The sequence below is a fragment of the Dromiciops gliroides genome, chromosome 4, assembly GCF_019393635.1.
Source record: "Dromiciops gliroides isolate mDroGli1 chromosome 4, mDroGli1.pri, whole genome shotgun sequence".
NCBI lineage: Eukaryota > Metazoa > Chordata > Mammalia > Microbiotheria > Microbiotheriidae > Dromiciops > Dromiciops gliroides.
Window position 1 is genome coordinate 60,217,955 of NC_057864.1, and position 20,137 is coordinate 60,238,091.

Genomic DNA, 20,137 nt, shown 5'->3' on the forward strand with positions numbered 1-20,137 from the left:
TTGGAAATATTGAATATTGAATGAATTTACTGATGAGTTTTGAGACCTGAGAATAGAAAGTTCTTCAAGGGAGACATGATTTTCATGACTTCGTTTTCTGGTCTGTGGATGATCGTGTGGGCAAATGTGGGGTAGTGGAGTCAATCATATATAGGAGTCTGGTCTTAGAGTCAGAACACCTGAGTTTGAGTCCTAGTTCTGTCATCGCTAGTCATCATGGACAGATCACTTAATTTCTTAGAGCCTCTGTTTCCTCATCCGTAAAATGGACCCTGATTTCCTAACAGGGAAGAGGATGCTCTTTAAACCATCAAACATTAGAGAAGTGTGAGTTATCAGCATTGGTAATTTGTAACCCTGTTTTCATGTGTAGGTGACTTTGAGAATGTAGACATTGTATAGCATTTCCTCTGGTGTGACCTCAGCCCTTCATTCTGCCACTGTGGCTTGTTAGGCACTGAGTAACAAGGTCTGCATTGTTTACATGGGGATGCTTTTAATCTTTCAATAGCCATAGATCTCTTTAAGAACTTCTTCAGGTGGAACCATCATAACCTCAACCTGTGCATCACTGTGGTGGGGTCGTTTGTCACAAGAGATGTATTTGTAAAGGAAAAGTGAAGATACTCCCATTGGATGAGGTGGATTTACTTATGGGGTTGGCATCAAATGTCTTAGCCAAAATTAATGGGTGAATAAATGATTGTAATAGCTATGGAATATTTTAGGATGTTGCAAAGTAAAAAAATGCTATTATTAGACTCATCGTCTTGAAACCTGGTTAGCTCTGTGGGGAATCCCCAGTGCACTGAAAGTGAATCACTGGTATAGTGGTGTTTTAGAATCTTAAGTCGGTTTCATCTCTGCCTTTATCCTCAGGCCTGTAAATTGGGTTCATAATGTTCCTTTATATGCATCTGTCTCAGAGTTACCAGGATATTTGATGGGTTTGACTGACTTTACCAATAGATGGAAAGGTAGAAAGTAATATGATGATTCTGTGGCTTCTCCTAAGATTAGGTAGTTCATTCTCCCCCAATCAACTCCATCCATCCAACTCATGGGCAGTAAAGCCAGATTTATTTAGTTTATAAAGACCTTTCCTTCTAAGAACTATGTGAGAAAGTCAATATGACTTTATTATGCCCATTGTATAGGTGAGGAAACTAAAGCTGGAAGTTGAGTGCAACTATTGTCCTTGTTTTACAATCGACAAAACTGAGACAGACATAGGTTGAGTGACTTTTCCAGGGTCACACAAATAGTAAATGTCTGAGGTTGTATTGAACTCAGATTTTTTTGACTCTAGGCTCATCATTCTATTCACTGTGCCATTTAGTCGTCTCTAGTATGGTGGTGACTTAATTTCCTTAGCCTTCTACTGCATGTATGTTGAGCTCAACCCATGCTTATAGGGTAATACCAGGGGTGTGCTGGTTAACAATCATGTTGTGGGGAGAGGATGGAAATGTAGGCATACTCTCTTTTATGTAGGTACACACTCTTTTATGTTTAATTTGAATTATTAACACTCTCTTAAGTCTAGACAAATCAACAAAATAAGAAATGGAACCTTGACTTGTTGCTGATTTCTGAGGTGTAAATACTTATACCGAAAAGTTAAAAATGAGCTCTCATAAGCCAGCTACAGCAGGCTTCACCACACCCCTGATAGTATACTAGCTATTACATCACACTGTGATGGATGCTGGGGATACCTAAAAGAAGTAGGGCATAATCTCTGTCTTCACAGAATTTATAATCGAAAGTGGTAGAGGATGAGACATATAGTCAAATAAGTATGAGAAAGGGGAGAATATGCTAAGTGCGTGTAACCCTTGCCCCAAAGCCCATTGATATAGGATTCTTTCTTTATTATAGGTGGAGATGAAACCCCTCCCTGCTTGAGGAGTGGGGTAGAGTTGGTGAGAGGCAGAGCTGTGGTTCTCAGCCAGTCCTTTTATTTTTTTTAAATGGGGCAATGAGGGTTAAGTGACTCGCCCAGGATCACACAGCTAGTAAGTGTCAAGTGTCTGAGGCTGGATTTGAGCACAGGTCCTCCCGAATCCAGGGTTGATGCTTTATCCACTGCACCACCTACCTGCTCCCCCCAGCCAGTCCCTTTTTGGGGGACTCTTCAAGTGGGAGTCCCCTTTAGGGACTCCACAGGCAAGAGTCTTCTTCCTGAGTAGTGTTCAGTTCACTTACATCTTCAAGAAAGAAAACGTGGAAGAGGCCAACCCCACTTAGGTTACTGAATGAAAAAGACACAGGGAAGACATGAGAGGAGCTGGCAGTCTTTATCATGTCCCTATGTCCAGCTTGCTAATGTAGAAACTCAGGTTTTTCCTTAGATTAGATTCAGGACCCCTTTTCTTGGTTGAGCTCAGGTATTTTGCTCTCAATGGGAGAGCTTCTTCACTCTGTATTGTCTGGCATATAGCCTCCTGTGTTCTCTAATTTCTGTTTGACTATAATTTGGACAAATGTTTTTTGTTTGTTTTTGTACAATTTTCTATGTGCATTCATCGTGCAACTGATATTAAAAAGTCTTGGGTATAGAGTTTGGGGTTACTCTTCTCCCTCAAATGACAAAGTAATAAAAAACTTAATGGAACCTGATCGCATCTCCTAGATGAACAATTTTTAAAGGATTGGATGGATACATCTAGTCTGGTACCCCCTTCTCCCTCTGAAGAGAAAAGATTAGTGGCCTTTGGCTCCAACCTCTTGCTTCCCCTCCTAGCAGCAATGAAAGTCTCCCTTGGAGAAGGATTGAGGGAGGGGAGGCTAGAGATGTCTATTCTGTCTCCTTTTAAGCTACAAAAGGACAAGTCCTTTGTCAAATGTGGGTTTCTTTATACAGGTGGGTCCTACCACTATATACAAATGTGAGGTTCATGGGGAATATGAGAAGGGAGAAATAATCTTCCACTGAATAGGGAGGAGAAGATCAAGGGAGTGGAATGGAAATTGAAAGATTTGAATAGGTAAATGATATGCAGGAAGCTCATTCCAAGCATTCAACAAATTCAATTCAATTAAACAAATATTTGTTAAATGCCTACTATGTGCAAAGCACTGTGTTAGATGCTAGGGATACAAAGGCAAAAACCACAAACTATCTTGACTCTCAAAGATTTTGAATTCTACTGGGGGAAATCAACATGTGATCAAATAAGGAAATAAAGTGTAGCACATAGGCTTTTGGAACAATCTCTTAGCCCCATTCAGACTTTCAGAATGACTCTTGTGCTCAGATATGTCTCCCCTCAGAGTTCTCTGGCTAAGCTGAAGAAGTTGAGAACTTTTTAAATACTACAATTAGAAATGCCCTGCGTAAGCCCCCAATGGTATGTTCCCCACAGCATCAATTTTCCCAATATCAATTTGACCAGTTGACCTCTCCTCAATATTACTTAATCGATTAACATAATTAGATTTTATAAAGGGATATCTGTCAAGAAGATTTGCCAATAATCAAAGTACAGAAGCATCCTGCAGTAGATAGAGTGAAAGATCTGAGTTCAAATCCAGCCTCAGACACTTACTATCTGTGTGACCCTAGTCAAGTCACTTAATCTCTATTTGCTTCAATGTTCTCATCTGTAAAATGAGTTTAATGATAATAACTACTTTCAGGATTGCTGTGAGGATAAAATGATATTTTTGTAAAAGGCTTTGCAAACCTTAAAGTGCTATATGAATTGTAGCTGTTTTTGCTGTTATTATTGGTCTATAGACTTTTTTTCTTCCTGTTTTGACTCATCCTTATTTCAGGTAACAGTTTTCATAGAAGAAATTTGGTAGGGCCCATCTGTTTTCTATTTTTTTAAGCAGCTTTGTAAAATTGGAATGAATTTTTCTTTAAATTTTTGATAGAATTCACTTGTAAATCCTTTTCTTTTCCCACTTTGGGAGATCATTTATGGCCTATTCAATTTCTTTTTCCTGAAATTTGGTTGTTTACTTTTTTTTCTTCTATCACATATTTTTTGTAAATATTCATCTATTCATATAGATTACCAGTTTTCCTGGCATATAATTGTTTTCTTATTTTACCTTCATATGTTTAGAATTCACCTTTTTAATTTTTGATTTGGTAATTTGTTTTTATTTTTCTTTACAAAATCAAATTTACAGGGGCAGCTAGGTGGCACAGTGGATAAAGCACCAGCCCTGGATTCAAGAGGACCTGAGTTCAAATCCAGCCTCAGACACTTGACATTAGCTATGTGACCCTGGGCAAGTCACTTAACCCTCATTGTCCCACAAAAAAATTAAAAAACAAAACAAAAAACAATCAAATTTACTTCTGATATATTTTAATGATTGAAAAATCCAAGCTTTAATTTTGTTTTATTTATTCAATGTTTTTTAAACTTTTTTGGGGGGGGCGGAGCAATGGGAGTTAAGTGACTTGCCCAGGGTCACACAACTAGTAAGTGTCAACTGTCTGAGGTTGGATTTGAACTCAGGTACTCCCAAATCCAGGGCCAGTGCTTTATCTACTGTGCCACCTAGCTGTCCCCCATTTTTTAAAACTTTTAAGTTAATATCTTAAATGTTTATTTTTTCTGTTTAGATGTTTATTAATTTAAAATTATTTTCTAGAGTTGTAAAAAGTTGATTTGTTTTTCCTTTTATTATCTATCTATGTATCTATGTATCTATTTTTGCAGGGCAATGAGGATTAAGTGATTTGCCCAGGGTCACACAGCTAGTAAGTGTCAAGTGTCTGAGGCCAGATTTGAAGTCAGGTCATCCTGAATCCAGGGCCAGTGCTTTATCCACTGAACCACCTAGCTTCCCCCTGTTTTTCCTTTTATTGATGAAAATATTTATAGAAATAAATTTTCCCCTAAGGACAGCTTTGGTTTCATTCTACAAATTTTGGTGTGTTTTCTCATTGCTGTAATATTTAACGAAATTATCTCCTATTTCTATGAATTATTTTTTGATCCACTGAATCTTGGGATCAAAGTACCTATTGTCTAGTTACTTTTATACATTTTATTGATCTGTTATCTTTTTTATATCACCATCATTTCAGTCAGTATTTCTTCTCTCCATCTTCAAAAGAACCATCTCAAACAACAAATAATGTTTTTTTAAAAAATAAAAAAGAGGAAAAAGATGCAGGGAAATTAATAAATACACAATTGTCTGAAAATAGGTGTATCAAAGTACCTATTTTCTAGTAGAAGATCATAGACCTTCTACTTCTACAATGGACTGGGTGGTGCTGCTATCTTCTCATATTTCTTCTTTGGAGACATGCTTATTTTTTGGTAACATTGCAGCATTCACTTTTGATTCTTTTATGGTTGTTCTTTCCATTTATGTAATCATATTCACTGTATATATTGTTTTGATTGTTCCATTTATTTTACTTTGCATCAGATTATGTAAATCATTCTATGGTTCTCCATAATATTTCATTATTTCTTACAGTTCAGTAATATTACATTAAATTCATCTACCACAATTTGTTTAGCCATCTCTCAATCAATGGACAAATCCCTGCTTCTTTCTTACCCCAAAAGTGCTGTTATAAATATAAATATATATATGTATATATATTATCAATGACCACCTTTATTTAATTATTTCTTCAGCATCTATAATTTTTATTGCAATGTGGTCAGTAAAAGAAGTGTTCAATATTTTTTCTTTTCTTGAATCTGGGAGGTTCTGAGAAATATGTATATGCCTTTCTATTTCTATTCAATAATTTCCAGAGGTATATATATATATATATATATATATATATATATATATATATATATATATTCTACCAAACTTTTGTAATATGTCAAATAATGACTGGCTTAGCAAAGAAAAGCCTCCAAAGTGAGAAGCAGCAACAATTATAAAGAAACATGAATGAACAGGTAGGAGATCTACTTGCCATTGTGAGTCCTCTGGGTGGCCTTAGGCCAGGACCACAGAGATATAAGTCACCTGTATCTTGGGGCAATTCTTCCTCTTGTCTTCCTGAGGTATTGTGTTTGTGATGACAACCACCTCAAAGCAGGTGCGGTTAATTCAAGAAATGGCTGGACCAGAAAAAATTCCATGAGTAAGGATGGTATAGTCTTTGGTGGATCCAGCTGACAGGAGTTCATTTGCTACATGACAGGTATTACTACAAGTGTCAGCCATGTCATCCACTAGAATGACTACTCGGTCCATGGCATCTCCCACTAACATCATTCGGTCCACTTCCTTGGCTTTCTTCCGCTCTTTGTGAATCAGAGCAAAGTCAACATTCAGTTGGTCTGCAATTGAAGTCACTCTTTTACCTCCGCCAGCATCTAGGGTTATGATACAGCAGGTCTTCTAGTGGGTAGTGTTCTTCCTTATTCACTTCAGGACAGCTGGCTGAGCATATAAATTATCCACTGGGATATCAAAAAAACCCCTGAATCTGGGAGGCATGAAGGTCCATGGGGATTATATGATCTGCTCCTGCCACAGACTGCACATTTGCTACAAGCTTGGCTGAGAACAGGACTTGGCTTTTGTCCTTTTGGTCCTGCCAGGCATAAGGGAGACAAGGGATAACAGCTGTAACTTGGCTTGCTAAGGTGATCTTGCAGGCATTGATCATGATGAGAAGCTCCATCAGATTGTCGTTGATTTCACCCAAACCGCTCTGCTGAGTGTACACACCCTCTCCTCGGATGCTTTTGCCAATTTCCACACACATCTCCTGGTTACTGAATTTCTTAGTCACTACCTTGCCCAGTTCCAGGCCCAGAAGGTCAGTGATCTGGGACAGGTCCTGGTGGGAGCTACCACTGAAAATCTTGATGTTTGGCATCTTTGCCCCTCGGTGCTCTGTGACCACTGGGGTGGGGTGAGAGGCTGGCTTGGGTGACGAGGCTCGAGGCTGGTAAGGTGAAGCTGGGGAGAAGTGACTCAGCAGCAAAAGCGTACTCAGCATAAGGCCGTGGCCATCTTCATATCTATCTACCTACTGATCCACCTCTCTCTCTCTCTCTCTCTCTGGATAGATTTGCCTAGGTTTCAAAGGGGGTACACTGAGGTCTCCTACTTTTATAGTTTTACTATTTATTTCTTCTTGTTACTCATTTATCTCTGAACTGTACTTCTGTTATTCTGAACTACAAACTCCATCTTGGTCTGAGCTTCCTGCCCCGGTTATTCAGATGCAGGATTAGGGCAAGGCTGGGTGCTAGATCTGGGACCGTGCTCCAAGATCATGGACACACAATTGTTGCTTTCTGCATGTCTTCTACTTCTCTTCCTTCTCCTCTTGTAGAACCCTGTCTCGGCCTCTGATCCATTTGTACCATAACCTACCATCCCTACATGAAAGTCTCCTAAGTTACTTTGCATCTTTGACCCAACTTTGTAGCTGACAGTTGGCACCTGGTCCTGCTTTCTGATCATCATCACATGTACTTTTTGATCCAGTGACACTAACCTCTTGGCTATCCCTTGAACAAGACACTCCAGTTCCAGACATTTTCTCTGGCTTCTCCTACCCCCTTCCCTAATGCCTGGAATATTCTCCTTCCTTTCTCCTCTGCTTTACCTACTGACCTCCTCAGCTTTTTAAAAGTCCCTGCTAAAATCCCATCTTTTACTGGAAACTTTCCCCAATTCCTCCTAATTCTAGTGCCATTTCCCTATGAATTAATTCCTATTTATAGTGTATATTGCATGCTTTGTATATATTTGTTTGAATCTTGTCTCCTCCACTAGATTGTATACTCCTTGAAGATTTGCTGTTATTCAGTCATTTTAGTCATGTCTGACTCTTCATGATGCCATTTGGGGTTTTCTTGGCAAAGATTCTGGAGTGGTTTGCCATTTCCTTCTCTGGCTCATTTTATAGATGAGGAAACTGAGGCCAACAGAGTTAAGTGACTTGCCCAGGATCACATAGCTACTAAATATCTGAGGCCAGATTTGAACACAGGAAGAGGTCTCCTGACTCCAGGCCCAGTACACTGTCCCTGTTTCTTGAAGGGAGAGACTGTCTTTTGCCTCTTTGTATCCCCAGCATTTAGCACAGTGCCTGTCACATAGTAGGCACTTAATAAATATATATTGATTGAATAATTGATCAATCAAGCTCCTTCAAGCTGGATTTGGGACTTCTTTTCATCTAGTACACACTAGGGCCAGGTAGGTGGCACAGTAGATAGAGCACTGGCCCTGGAGTCAGGGGGACCTGAGTTGAAATCTCCCCTCAGATACTTACTAGCTGTGTGACTCTGGGCAAGTCACTTAACCACAATTGCCTTAAACATCCAGGGCCATTTCCAGTCATCCTGATAATATATCTTTTGACTGGACCAAGATATCTCTGGAGGAGAGAGTGAGGTTAGTGACCCTGCAAAGTCCTCCTTCACTTAAATCCAATTTGGTGCAAGTCATGACAGTACCCCAATGTCGTGGTCTTCTTTGAGAATGAAGGACAAACAACAACAGCAACACAACTAACTTTTCATTCAATTTTTGAGTTAGAAGGCCCTACATAGTACCTGTCCCAAATTTTGTTTACCTATGCCAACCTAGGCTAGAAAAAGAACTCATTGTTATCCAGCCTTACATTTCAAGATCAGGACTTGATCTGATGCTTTTCTAGGTCTTTGTATGGTAGTTATAGATATGAAAGTGGGAAGTGAGGGGGACTAAACTATACTGCTTCCTCTTACTCCACCATTTTGGATGGTCCATAAAATTCAAATAGGGTTGAAAATACTGATGGTAACATAGAGACAACCAATAAAATTTCTACTTAAAAGGTTCTACTGCAAAAAGGGAAAATGTGAGGAAATGAGTCTTATAATTTGGGTTAAAAATTAAGTGGGAGATGGAAGGCAAAGTTAGATAGATCTGAACAACATTTTTTTTGACACACACTACAAGCTCACAGTGAATCAGGAGTGTGATATAGTCAATAAGGCTAATAGTATCTTAGATTACCTTAGGAGGGGCAGAGTGGACAAGACAAGAGAGGTAATATTCCTAGCGTATTTTGCCCTCATTAGACTATGTATGGGGTGTTATATTCTTTTCTGTCAAGGACACATGGAAAGACAGCGACACACTGTTCAGAGGGATCATGGAATAATTTTCAAACCTTTTGGTGGTTTGGAAGCTAAAAAGAAGACCAGTCATGTTGGGATAGTTTTTAAGGTTCCAATCATGAGGGCTCGTTCTGAGTTAATCACACATTTCATTTCCATTGTCCACTCACTACACAAACTTTGGTTAGATTTTCCCCTTTGAGTGAGATGTTGGGCAGTCCTGCTCCAAGCAGTGACGTTGACATCTATTCAGCCTGTCATTGTGGCATTAGCTATAGACTTTAGAGGCTGGAGATGAAAAAGTTGCATGTTCTTTTTTTCATAGACACATTAACCACAGCTGAAGTGGAAGGCCACATTGTGGGGTTAGTAAGAGTTAGACAAAGGGAAAGAGACTTTTTTTTAAAGAAGAAATTACTAGCTGCTGCTAAGACTTTCCGACTACCTTCCTCCTACCTTAAACCTTCCTTTCAAGGCACAGGAAGTTCACTGACCATTGTCAGGGCATAAAAACTCAGAGGATCCTCACTCTTCATTCTCTCCTCCAGACACCCAATAGCACTCAACCCAACAGCAGATATGAAACTCTTCATATTGGTTCTCTTCTGTTTCTGTGGCCTCACAACATTCAGTGTGGAAGGTAAGCTGGGAAATGAATTGCTAAAATTGGATGATAGGATTATAGAAAGGATGGAGCTGGGAGGCAGGAAAGCAGTACTTTCATTTGGCTCTGGAAAGACTTTTCCTATGGTACTTAGGGATAGTGCTTTGGGTTCCCAGTTTGGGAAATGGAAGTGACTATGTCCTACACCCAGAAGATTTGGTGACAGATCATAAGAGAGGAGACACAAAGGACAGAAAATCATTATAGAAATGGCAATACAGATTAGCTCTTCCAGATTGCTGTATTGATCACAAAGGAAGAGAACATGCCAGAGTGCACAGATAAATCATTGTCAACTCATTGTAACTGTTAGAAAGAGAATTCCAAATTCATGCCAAAATGACTGGTGGTAGTGGTGGGGACATGTCATTGGTTTTGATTTTTTGGAATACAGATTATTTTTCCTATTCTTCTTCTGCTTCTTCTTACTTGTCTATCATCATTCTTGATGAATATGCCACTAAAGTTCTATTCTGATGTGTTGCTGTGAGGGGAGGTAGCTTTAAGATATGGAAGTTTGGGCCTCTGGAGTCTAAATTTTGTTAGGTCACACCAAGCTGGCAAAACTGTGAGTGTGTTCTGCTAGTAGCCTATATGTCTGCCATTAATGGAGAGATGGATCTCTAAAAATAATGGATGTCAGGGGGCAGCTAGGTGGCGCAGTGGATAGAGCACCAGCCCTGGAGTCAGGAGTACCTGAGTTCAAATCCGGCCTCAGACACATAACACTTACTAGCTGTGTGACCCTGGGCAAGTCACTTAACCCTAATTGCCTCACTGAAAAAAAAAAGTGATAAAAATAATGGATGTCTTCCTGAGTTCAAATCTGGCCTCAGAAGCTTACTAGATATATGACCCTATGCAAGTCACTTAACCCAACTTGCCTCAGTTTCTTCATTTATAAAAAGAGCCAGAGAAGGAAATGGCAAACCACTCCAGTATTTTTGATCAGGTTATCTTTGTGTTTCATTAAAAACATATCTCTTCTGTGTTATTATATGAAGAGTACAGGATTTGGAACCAGAGGGTCTGGGTTCAAGTCTAAACTCTACTACAGGTACCTCAGGTATTTCCAATGTGACTTTATTAAATGAAGAAGAGGACAAGTGGATTTTTGGATCCCATCCAAACATAATTCTATGGGTCTATGGGATGGTTTCAGCTATACAAATGCAATGGAAGTTACATAAAAGAAAGAAGACAAAGACCCCACTTTGATGGATCTCATGATCTAGTACAGAGGCAGCATGATATAGGAGATACCAAACTATATATAGAGTCAGAGGCTAGGATCCTAGGGTATTCTTGATCCTTGCTTCAGGATGATTCAGAAACAATCATTTTATTCTTAGTAGTCATGGAGGTTGAAATGAATATAACACAGATGGCATTCTGCTTGAAGGCTGTCCTTTCATTTTTGTCATTGTAATCCTAGTTCCTAACACATTGCCTGGCACACATGAGGTATTTAATAAATGATTGTTGATTGATTAGTTATCCCATCTATTTTAATGAGTTAATTATAAAATGAATTTATTTCCTTCTACCCCTCCTTTTTTTTTTCTCGACCAGGTGTGGGAAGTGAAGTCATGAAAAGGAGTTTTTGTGTGAGCCTGACAAGCAAGCCCCTACCTGTCAATTCAGTTAAGAGCTACCTCATTGAAGAAGGCCCAATGAGAGCAGTGATGTGAGTACATACAAGGACCCACTCCTAGAGAGAAAATGAAATGCTTCCTTTCTAAAAAATAGATTCTTAGGAATGAAATCCTTACCTCAAATGGATCCCTGTCTTTCACTCTTTTGGTCAATTTCCTTCTAGGTGTATAGGGGAAAATTGTTCTCACTGGCTTATGTTAAATAACTGTCACTACTATTAAAGGTTGGAAAACTATAGGAACTTTAAGAAATTCTTAGTCTTTTCTGCCTAACAGGGAACATTGTACTAACTTCTCTAACCAGCTCAGCCAAGAAAGTGGATTGCAAATCTAATGTTATCAACATAGTGTCATGGTTACTAGATTGTTAGCTTGACAAGTTGGGTTCAAATATCAGCTCTGCTAATTACCATCTGTGAAGCCTTGAGCCAATAAGTTACCTTTTTTTGGTTTTCAGTTTCTTGACCTGGAAAATGATGGGGGTTTGGTTAACTCATCCCTAACATACCTCCTGATTTCAAGTCAGTGACTCCATTATTCAAGGTACTCAGGAATGGATTCATGGATTGGAGTCCCCATCACAATTCAAGCACAGGATCCATTGTCTGTGAGGTCTTTGGATGTTGGAAGAGCTATATTGAAGAAATATACCTTGAAGGAAAAGAAGGAAAAGAAAGGGATAAGCATTCATATATCACTGGTTATAAGCCAAGTTTTTTTAGAAACAAATATGTCATTTGATCCTTACAACAACCCTGACAGTTTGGTGTTATTATTATCTCCATTTTTACAATTGAGGAAACTGAGACAAATAGAAGTTAAATAACTTGTTCAGGACAACACAGCTAGTAACTGAATGAGACTAGATTTGAATTCAGGTCTTCCTGATTTCATGTCTGATCCTTTATTCACTGGGCTACCAGCTGTCTCAGAAACTCTTCAGTATGTTCATTGCCAGACAATCCTTCTCTTATGTCCACAGTCATAATATTGACCAATATGTTTTTCTAGTATTTTTCAAAACTAAGATGGTAAAATGAGGGACCTACCCTTTGATCAAAGAATGAGATATTAATCTTAGACAGTGCAAAGAGAGATGAAGACTGTTAAATGAACACAGTAAAGCAATCATACTTCTTAGCTCTAGAGCTAGCATTCTCTAAGTCTTCTCCAGAAGTAATCAAAGAGCAGCTTCTTGTGTCCAGTGTAAGATGAGTTCTTGGCCTGACAGTGATAAGATAACTAACCATTACTTTATCTTTTTCTTCCATTACAGTTTTGTCACTCGCAGAGGAATTAAAATCTGTGCTGATCCTGAGGTCAACTGGGCCAAAGGCATCATCAGAACTGTGGACAGCAAACTCAAAAAGAGAAATACAATGCAGACTAAGCCAACAGGATCACAACCACCTACTGACAGGGCCACGACCATGTCTGGGAAGCCAGCATCTATCTAGGAGTGTGGTAGAATGGATAGAGCGCTGCACTTGGAGTCATGAAGATGTGTTCAAATCCTGCCTCAGACTTTTACTAGCTCTGCGACCCTAGGAAAGTCACTTAACTTATTTCAGTATCCTCATTTGCAAAATGGGGATTATAATAGCTGTAAAATTTACTTCATAGTGCTGTGGTGAAGAGCAAAAGAGAATGTATCTTGAATGCTTTGTATACCTAAAAGTGCTGTGTAAATACCAGTTATTATTGCTAGCACCTTGTCTCTCCTGCTACATTTCAAAAATAAAGTGACTACATTCACATGGACTGATCAGATTGTATTTAACTTTCAGGAAGTACTGTATGAGCCAAAAGATACTCTGTACTTTCATGTTTCATGTTCATTTTTTCATATTCATCTTAGAATTATGATTAAAATATTTATTATTCAGAAAAATCCTTTTGTCTGTTTGGAATAACTTGGAAAAAGTTTATTCTACCAGAAAAAGCCGTTTATTGGGAATGAGTGGTAGAAAAAAGATCGAAATCAGTATTTATCACATTGCTAATACATTTTATAATATGATAAATGACCAGCAATAGCATCAGCTCACATTTCTATACTGCTTTAGGGTTTACAATGAGTTTTCCTCATAGCACTCCTGCTAGGTAGGTAATGCAAGTGTTAGCTCCATTTTACAGATGAGGAAATGGATTGAGTGAGGTTAGACAAGTTGCCCAGAGCTCTAAATTACTTAGAGCTCTTGAGCATATGCAACATAAAACAAACAAGCAAACAAACAAACAAACAAAAAACCTCTGCTGGTATATGGCCTGAATGCCACTTATTCCTGTCTTTGTGGGTATGGGTGTCTTCTGCCCTTAAGGATTCACTAGCTGCCAGAAAGTGAAAGAATCTGTGAGAGAACGGAATATTTGGGTATTCAGTAACTCCTTGATACATTGTATTTTGATTGATCTTTGAACTGATCAGTTTTGGTACTTCCTTACTGATACCAACAGCAAATTCTTCATAACTTCTTATCTCATGAATATTTTTTTTGGGGGGTTTAAAAATAGTATTGTTCCCCAAAGAACCTCTTCTACATCTCCCCCATCCTACTTAAAAAAGAAAGAAAAACACAATACTACAACAAATATTCGAGGTCAAACAAAACATATTACATCATTGACTATGTCCAAAAAACATTTTTCTCAGTTTGTATCCTGAGCTCATTACTTTCCTCTCAAAGATAGGTGGTCCTCTGGAATCATTGTTGGTCATTATATGGATTGGAGTTCTTAATTCTTTCTTTCTTTCTTTTTTATTGTGTTTTAAAATTTTTTCCAATTACATGTAAAGATATTTTTTGAGCTCCAAATGTTTTTCCCACTCTTCCTTCCTTCCTGAAGCCAGAAAGCAATATGATATAGGTTATACAGTGCAATCATATTAAAGATATTTCCCCATTAGTCATGTTGTAAGAGTCAGAATCAGGACAAAGGGAAAAAGATGCAAGAAAGAATTAACAACAACAATAACAAATCTGCATCCAGTCTCCATAGTTCTTTTACTGAATTTGGAGAGCATTTTCCTTCATGAATCTTTTGGCATTGCCTTGGATCATTGTATTGCTGAGAAGAGTTAAGTCTATCACAGTTGATTATCATACAATGTTCATACTGTGCACAACATTCTCCTGGTTCTGTTTATTTCACTCAGAATTAATTCATGTAAGTTTTCCCAGGTTTTTTTTGAAATCCATCTGCTTATCATTTCTTACAGCACAACAGTAATTCAATTACATTCATATACCACAACTTGTTTAGCCATTCTCCAATTGACGACCATCCCTTCAATTTCCAATTCTTTGTCACCACAAAGTGAGCAGCTATAAATATTTTTGCACACATGGGTCTTTTTCCTTTTATATGATTTCTTTGAGATGTAGACCTAATAGTGGTATCACTGGGTCAAAGGGTATGCACATTTTTATAACCTTCTGGACATGGTTCCAAATTGTTTTCCAGAATGGTTGGATCAGTTCACAGATCCTTCAACAGTGCCTTAGTGTTCCAATTTCCCCACATCTTCTACAATGTTTTTTGACATTTATGATATTTTTTTGTCATATTAGCCAATTAGATAGATGTGAGGTGTTACCTCAGAGCAGTTTTAATTTGCATTTATTTTAATTAGTAGTGATTGAGAAAATTTTTCCTTTTGGCTGTAGATAGCTTTCATTTTTTTTTATCTGAAAACTGCCTGTTCATATCCTTTGACCATTTCTCAACTGGAGAATGACTTGTATTCTTATATATTTGCTTCAGTTCTCTCTATATTTTGGATATGAAGCCTTTATCAGAAACACTGGTAGTAAAATTGTTTCCCAGCTTTTTGCTTTCCTTCTAATCTTGTTGTTGTTGTTGTTGTTTTTTTTTTTTTTAGTGAGGCAATTGGGGTTAAGTGACTTGCCCAAGGTCACACAGCTAGTAAGTGTTAAATGTCTGAGGCCGGATTTGAACTCAGGTACTCCTGACTTCAGGGCTGGTGCTTTATCCACTGTGCCACCTAGCCGCCCCCCTTTTTTTTTTGTTGTTTTTTTTTAGTGAGGCAATTGGGGTTAAGTGACTTGCCCAAGGTCACACAGCTAGTAAGTGTTAAGTGTCTGAGGCCAGATTTGAACTCAGGTACTCCTGACTTCAGGGCCGGTTCCTTCTAATCTTGTTTGCATTAGTTTTGTTTGTGCAAACCCTTTTAAATTTAAGGTAGTCAAAACAATCCATTTTGCATTTCATAATGTTCTTTATCTCATCTTTGGTCATAAATTCTTTCCCTCTCCATAAATTTGACAAGCAAACAATTCCTTTCTTTTCTAATTTGCCTATGGCATTTATGTCTAAACCACGTACCCTTTTTGACTTTACTTTGGTATATGGTGTAAGATGTTGGTCCATGCCTAGTTTTTATCATACTATTTTCCAGTTTTCCCAGCAGTTTTTATCAAATAGTGAGTTCTTATCCAGGAGGCTAGAGTCTTTGGGTTTATCAAACAGGAAATTGCTATATTCATTTACTGCTGTGTTTTGTGTGCCTAATCTATTCCACTGATCCATCACTCTATTTCTTAGCTGGTATCAAAGAGTTTTGATGGTTGGGGCTTTATAATATAGTTTCAGATCTGGTATAGCTAGGCCACCTTCCTTTGCATTTTCCCCATTAATTCCCTTGATATTCTTAACCTTTTGTTCTTCCAGATGAATTTTGTTATTATTTTTTCTAGCTCTATGAAATAATTTTTGGTAGTTTGATTGGTATGGCACTTAATAAGTCAATTAATTTAGGTAGGATTGTCATTTTTATTATATTACCACAGCCTACCCATGAGCAATTGATATTTTCCCATTTGTTTCCATCTAATTTAATTTGTGTGAAGTATTTTGTAATTCTGTTCATATAGTTCCTGGGTTTGCCATGGCAGGTAGACTCCCAAATATTTTATGCTTTCTACAGTTGTTTTAAATGGAATTTCTCTTTCTATCTCCTGATGATGGACTTTGTTGGTCATATATAGAAATGCTGATGATTTGTGTGGGCTTATTTTATACCCTGCAACTTTGCTAAAGTTGTTAATTGTTTCAAATACTTTTTTTGTGTGTGTTTTAGTTAGTTTTTTTTTTCTTCAGGGCAATGAGGGTTAAATGACTTGCCCAGGGTCACACAGCTAGTAAGTGTTGAGTGTCTGAGGTCAGATTTGAACTCAGGTCCTCCTGAATCCAGGGCCAGTGCTTTATCCACTGCACCATCTAGCTGCCCCCCAAAATACTTTTTTTAGTTGATTCTTTATGATTCTCTCTCTCTCTCTCCATCTCTGTCTCTCTCTCTGTCTCTCTCTGTCTCTCTCTCTCTCTCTCTCTCTCTTTCTTTGCAGGGCAATGAGGGTTAAGTGACCTGCCCAGGGCCACACAGCTAGTAAGTGTCAAGTGTCTAAGGCCAGATTTGAACTCAGGTCCTCCCAAATCTAGAGCTGGTGCTTTATCCACTGTACCACCTTGCTGCCCCTATGATTCTCTAAGTATACCATTATATCACCTGCAAAGTGTGATAGTTTTGTTTCTGCCTTGCCTATTCTAATTCCTTCAATTTCTTTTTCTTCTCTTATTGCTAAGGCTAACATTTCTAGTACAATATTGACTAATAGTAGTGATAATGGATATCCTTGTTTTATCCCTGATCTTATTGGGAATGCCTCTAACTTATCTGCATTGTGTATATTGCTTATTAATAGTTTAAGATAGATACTGCTTATCATCTTAAGGAAGGCTCCATTTATTCCTATGCTCTCTAGTGTTTTCAATTGAAATGCATATATATTGTTAAAAGCTTTCTCTGGATCTATTGAGGTAATTGTATGATTTTGGTTAGTTTTGTTATTGATATGATCAGTTATGTCGATAGTTTTCTTCCTCTATTTTAACTTTCCCTGGTTTACATATGAAGATGTTATCAATATCATAGGAAAAATTTGTTAGGACCCCTTCTCTTCTATTTTTTGACATAATTTGTGTAATACTGAAGTTAATTTTTCTTTAAATGCTTGATTTAACTTGCTTATGTCAATATGATCCTGGTTGTTTTTTGGGGGGGATAGTTAATTCCTGACTTGTTAAATTTCATTTTGGGGGGATTAGGTTGTTTAAATCCTTTAGATAGTTTTATTGGCATATGCTTGGGGAAAATACTTTTTTAAACATTGCCACTTTTATTCTTTAGTTGTTGTGAATTCAACTTAAAATTTTTGATATAGGTAACATTTTAAAAATAAAATTAGCTAATGATTTATCTATTTTATTATTTAAAACATGTTTTCTTTATTAATTATGATTTTGCTTTCAATTTTTTTAAACCCATCCTCTGATTTTCCAAATTTCTATTTTGGTGTTTAATAGTTTTAAAAAATTTGTTGGTTTTCTAATGTTTTGGCTGAATATTCAATTCACTAATCTGTTTGTTATCTCTTTTGTTGAAGAAAGTGTTTAGAGATACGAAATTTCCCCTAAGAACCACTTTGACTGTTTCACACAAAATTTTGCATGTTGTTCCATTGTTTCTATTCTTTTTTTTTTTTTTTTTGGCGAGGCAATTGGGGTTAAGTGACTTTCTCAGGGTCACACAGCTAGTAAGTGTCAAGGGTCTGAAGCCAGATTTGAACTCAGGTCCTCCTGAATCCAGGGCCAGTGCTCTATCCATTGCACCAACTAGCTGCCCCCGTTTTTATTCTTAATGAAGTAATCTATTGTTTTTATGTTTGCTTTTTCACCTATTCTTTCTTTAGTATTTATAGTCTCCACTTAATTTTTAATGAATTCTTCAGTTGCTTCATATTGAATATATATTTTTGAATTGAGATCCATAAAAGATGTGTTTATTTTTCTGGCTACATTTGTGAGGATTTTATGCCCTTAATACATGGCCAGTTTTTGTAAAGGTGTGATGCACAGCAGAAAAAAATATGTATGCTCTTTTCTATTTCCAACTGCTCAAAGTTTATAATTCCTAACCTTTTAAAAATTTTATCCAAGCCCTTAACTTCTTTGTGTTCTTTTAAAATTTGATTTATCTAGTACTGAAATGGATATATTGAGGTGCCCCGCTATTATAATTTAAATTTCAATTTTTCCTTGTGACTTATTTAAAAGTTCCTTTAGATATGTAATTACTATGTCATTCAGAGAGTTTGTGTTTTGTATTTATGTCAGTTCATTATTTATGTGCCTTTCAGCAAAATGTATTTTTTCTGTCCATGTCTTCTAATGAAGTTTATTTTTGCTATTGGCTTCTCTGAGATCACGAATGCAATTCTTATCTCTTTTAGATGAGATATACTAGCTCTTGCTCAAGCCCCTTATTTTAACTCTGGGTGAATTTTTGTGGTTTAAGTGTGCTTCATGTAAACAACATATTGTTGGATTCTTCTTTCTAATCCATTATGTCATCCTTTTCTATTTTATTGGTGACTTTCACATTAATACTTACACATGATAATTAATTTTTAATTTCCTTCTGTCTTATGCTTTATACATTTCTTTTTCTTTATTTCCTACCCCTTCTTTATAAAGAAGAATAGAAAGCAAGGAGTGTGTTTAGCATCAGTGCTCTAGGTTTGATGCTTCTTCTTTTTGTCTTTCTTTTGCCCAAATCCTAATCACAAATTTTTATCCTTCCTCCCTTCACTTTAAACATTTTTCATAATCCACCATAGGTAAAGTTTGTTTTGATTATGACTAATTCCTTCCTTAATCTACCAATTCTCTTATTTCCTCTTCTCCCTTATATATTTTTTAAATTTCCTTTCCTCAGGTTGAGTGAAATGTACTTTTGTAAGCAATTCTATGTATGCACATTCTTCCTTCCTCTTACCAGTTCAGAGGAACAATGAAGTTCAAGTATTCCCCACTCATCTCAACCTTCTTCTCTGTAGTCTTAAATGTGCACACTCTGATTATGTGAAATAATTTCCCACATTCTGTCATTCCTTTTCTTTCCTGTTCTTCCTCCTCCTTTCATTCTCCCTTTTCTGTATTCTCCTATGATCATTAAAAGACAGCAAAATTCCTAGGTTCTTTGTTTTATTAGACTTCCTTAATGATATCAGATGATAGTCAGGTTCTGAGGGCATATGAGTCTTACCTACCCCTATTAGAATATAAACACTACATCATTATTCAATTTTTTTATGATTATCCAACTGTATATACCTTTTTATATTTCTTGACTCATGTTTTTATTTCAAAGATTTTACTCAGCTTTGGTCTTTTCATCAAGAATGTTTAAAAATCTATTCTGTTAAAAATCTATTTATTTTCTGTTGTGATATTATATTCAACATTGCTGGGTAAGTTATTCTTGGCTGTAAGTCCATATCTTTCCCTTTTGAAATAACATATTCCAAATTCTCCACTACTTTAAAGTAGTGGCTGCTAAATCTTGGTGGTTTTTTCTTTTTTCTGACTGTGATTCCTGTAGTTAATTTTCAAGGAGTCTGTTGTTTGGGTAAATTTATAGTGGATTTTTTTTCGCTAAGTATTCTTTTTCCAAGTATTTCCTTCAAAGCTTTTATTTTTTTCATTTATTTCCTATATACTCTCATTTTATTTATAAAATCATTTAAAAACTCTTAAAATAAACTTTTGCTTAATTTCTTCCAGGAACTGTATTTTAACTTGTGTCCAACCTTTGTTTTCTTGTAGATGTTTAGAGTCATTCTCTCCTTCTGGGAGAATGGGTTTGTATCTTAAGTATTCCTATTTTACTT

General features: G+C 37.0%; 1 protein-coding gene and 1 pseudogene across 2 annotated transcripts in view; one reads left to right on the forward strand and one right to left on the reverse strand.

Annotated features, from left to right (window-relative positions):
- LOC122756175 (cytokine SCM-1 beta-like) overlaps nt 1-13,201 on the forward strand; it is a 158,463-nt gene extending 145,262 nt beyond the window's left edge. The window contains exons 1-3 of one of the 2 annotated variants that reach the window (XM_044005338.1): nt 9,626-9,708; nt 11,305-11,419; nt 12,664-13,201. In XM_044005338.1, coding sequence (XP_043861273.1) covers nt 9,648-9,708; nt 11,305-11,419; nt 12,664-12,844 — 357 coding nt within the window. In that variant the 5' untranslated portion in view covers nt 9,626-9,647 and the 3' untranslated portion in view covers nt 12,845-13,201. Of the gene's footprint in view, nt 1-9,625; nt 9,709-11,304; nt 11,420-12,663 lie in introns of those variants that run through there. The other variant, XM_044005337.1, reaches the window with a different exon arrangement.
- Nucleotides 5,871-6,826, reverse strand: LOC122756174 (annotated as a pseudogene).
- Nucleotides 13,202-20,137: the final 6,936 nt, after the last annotated feature.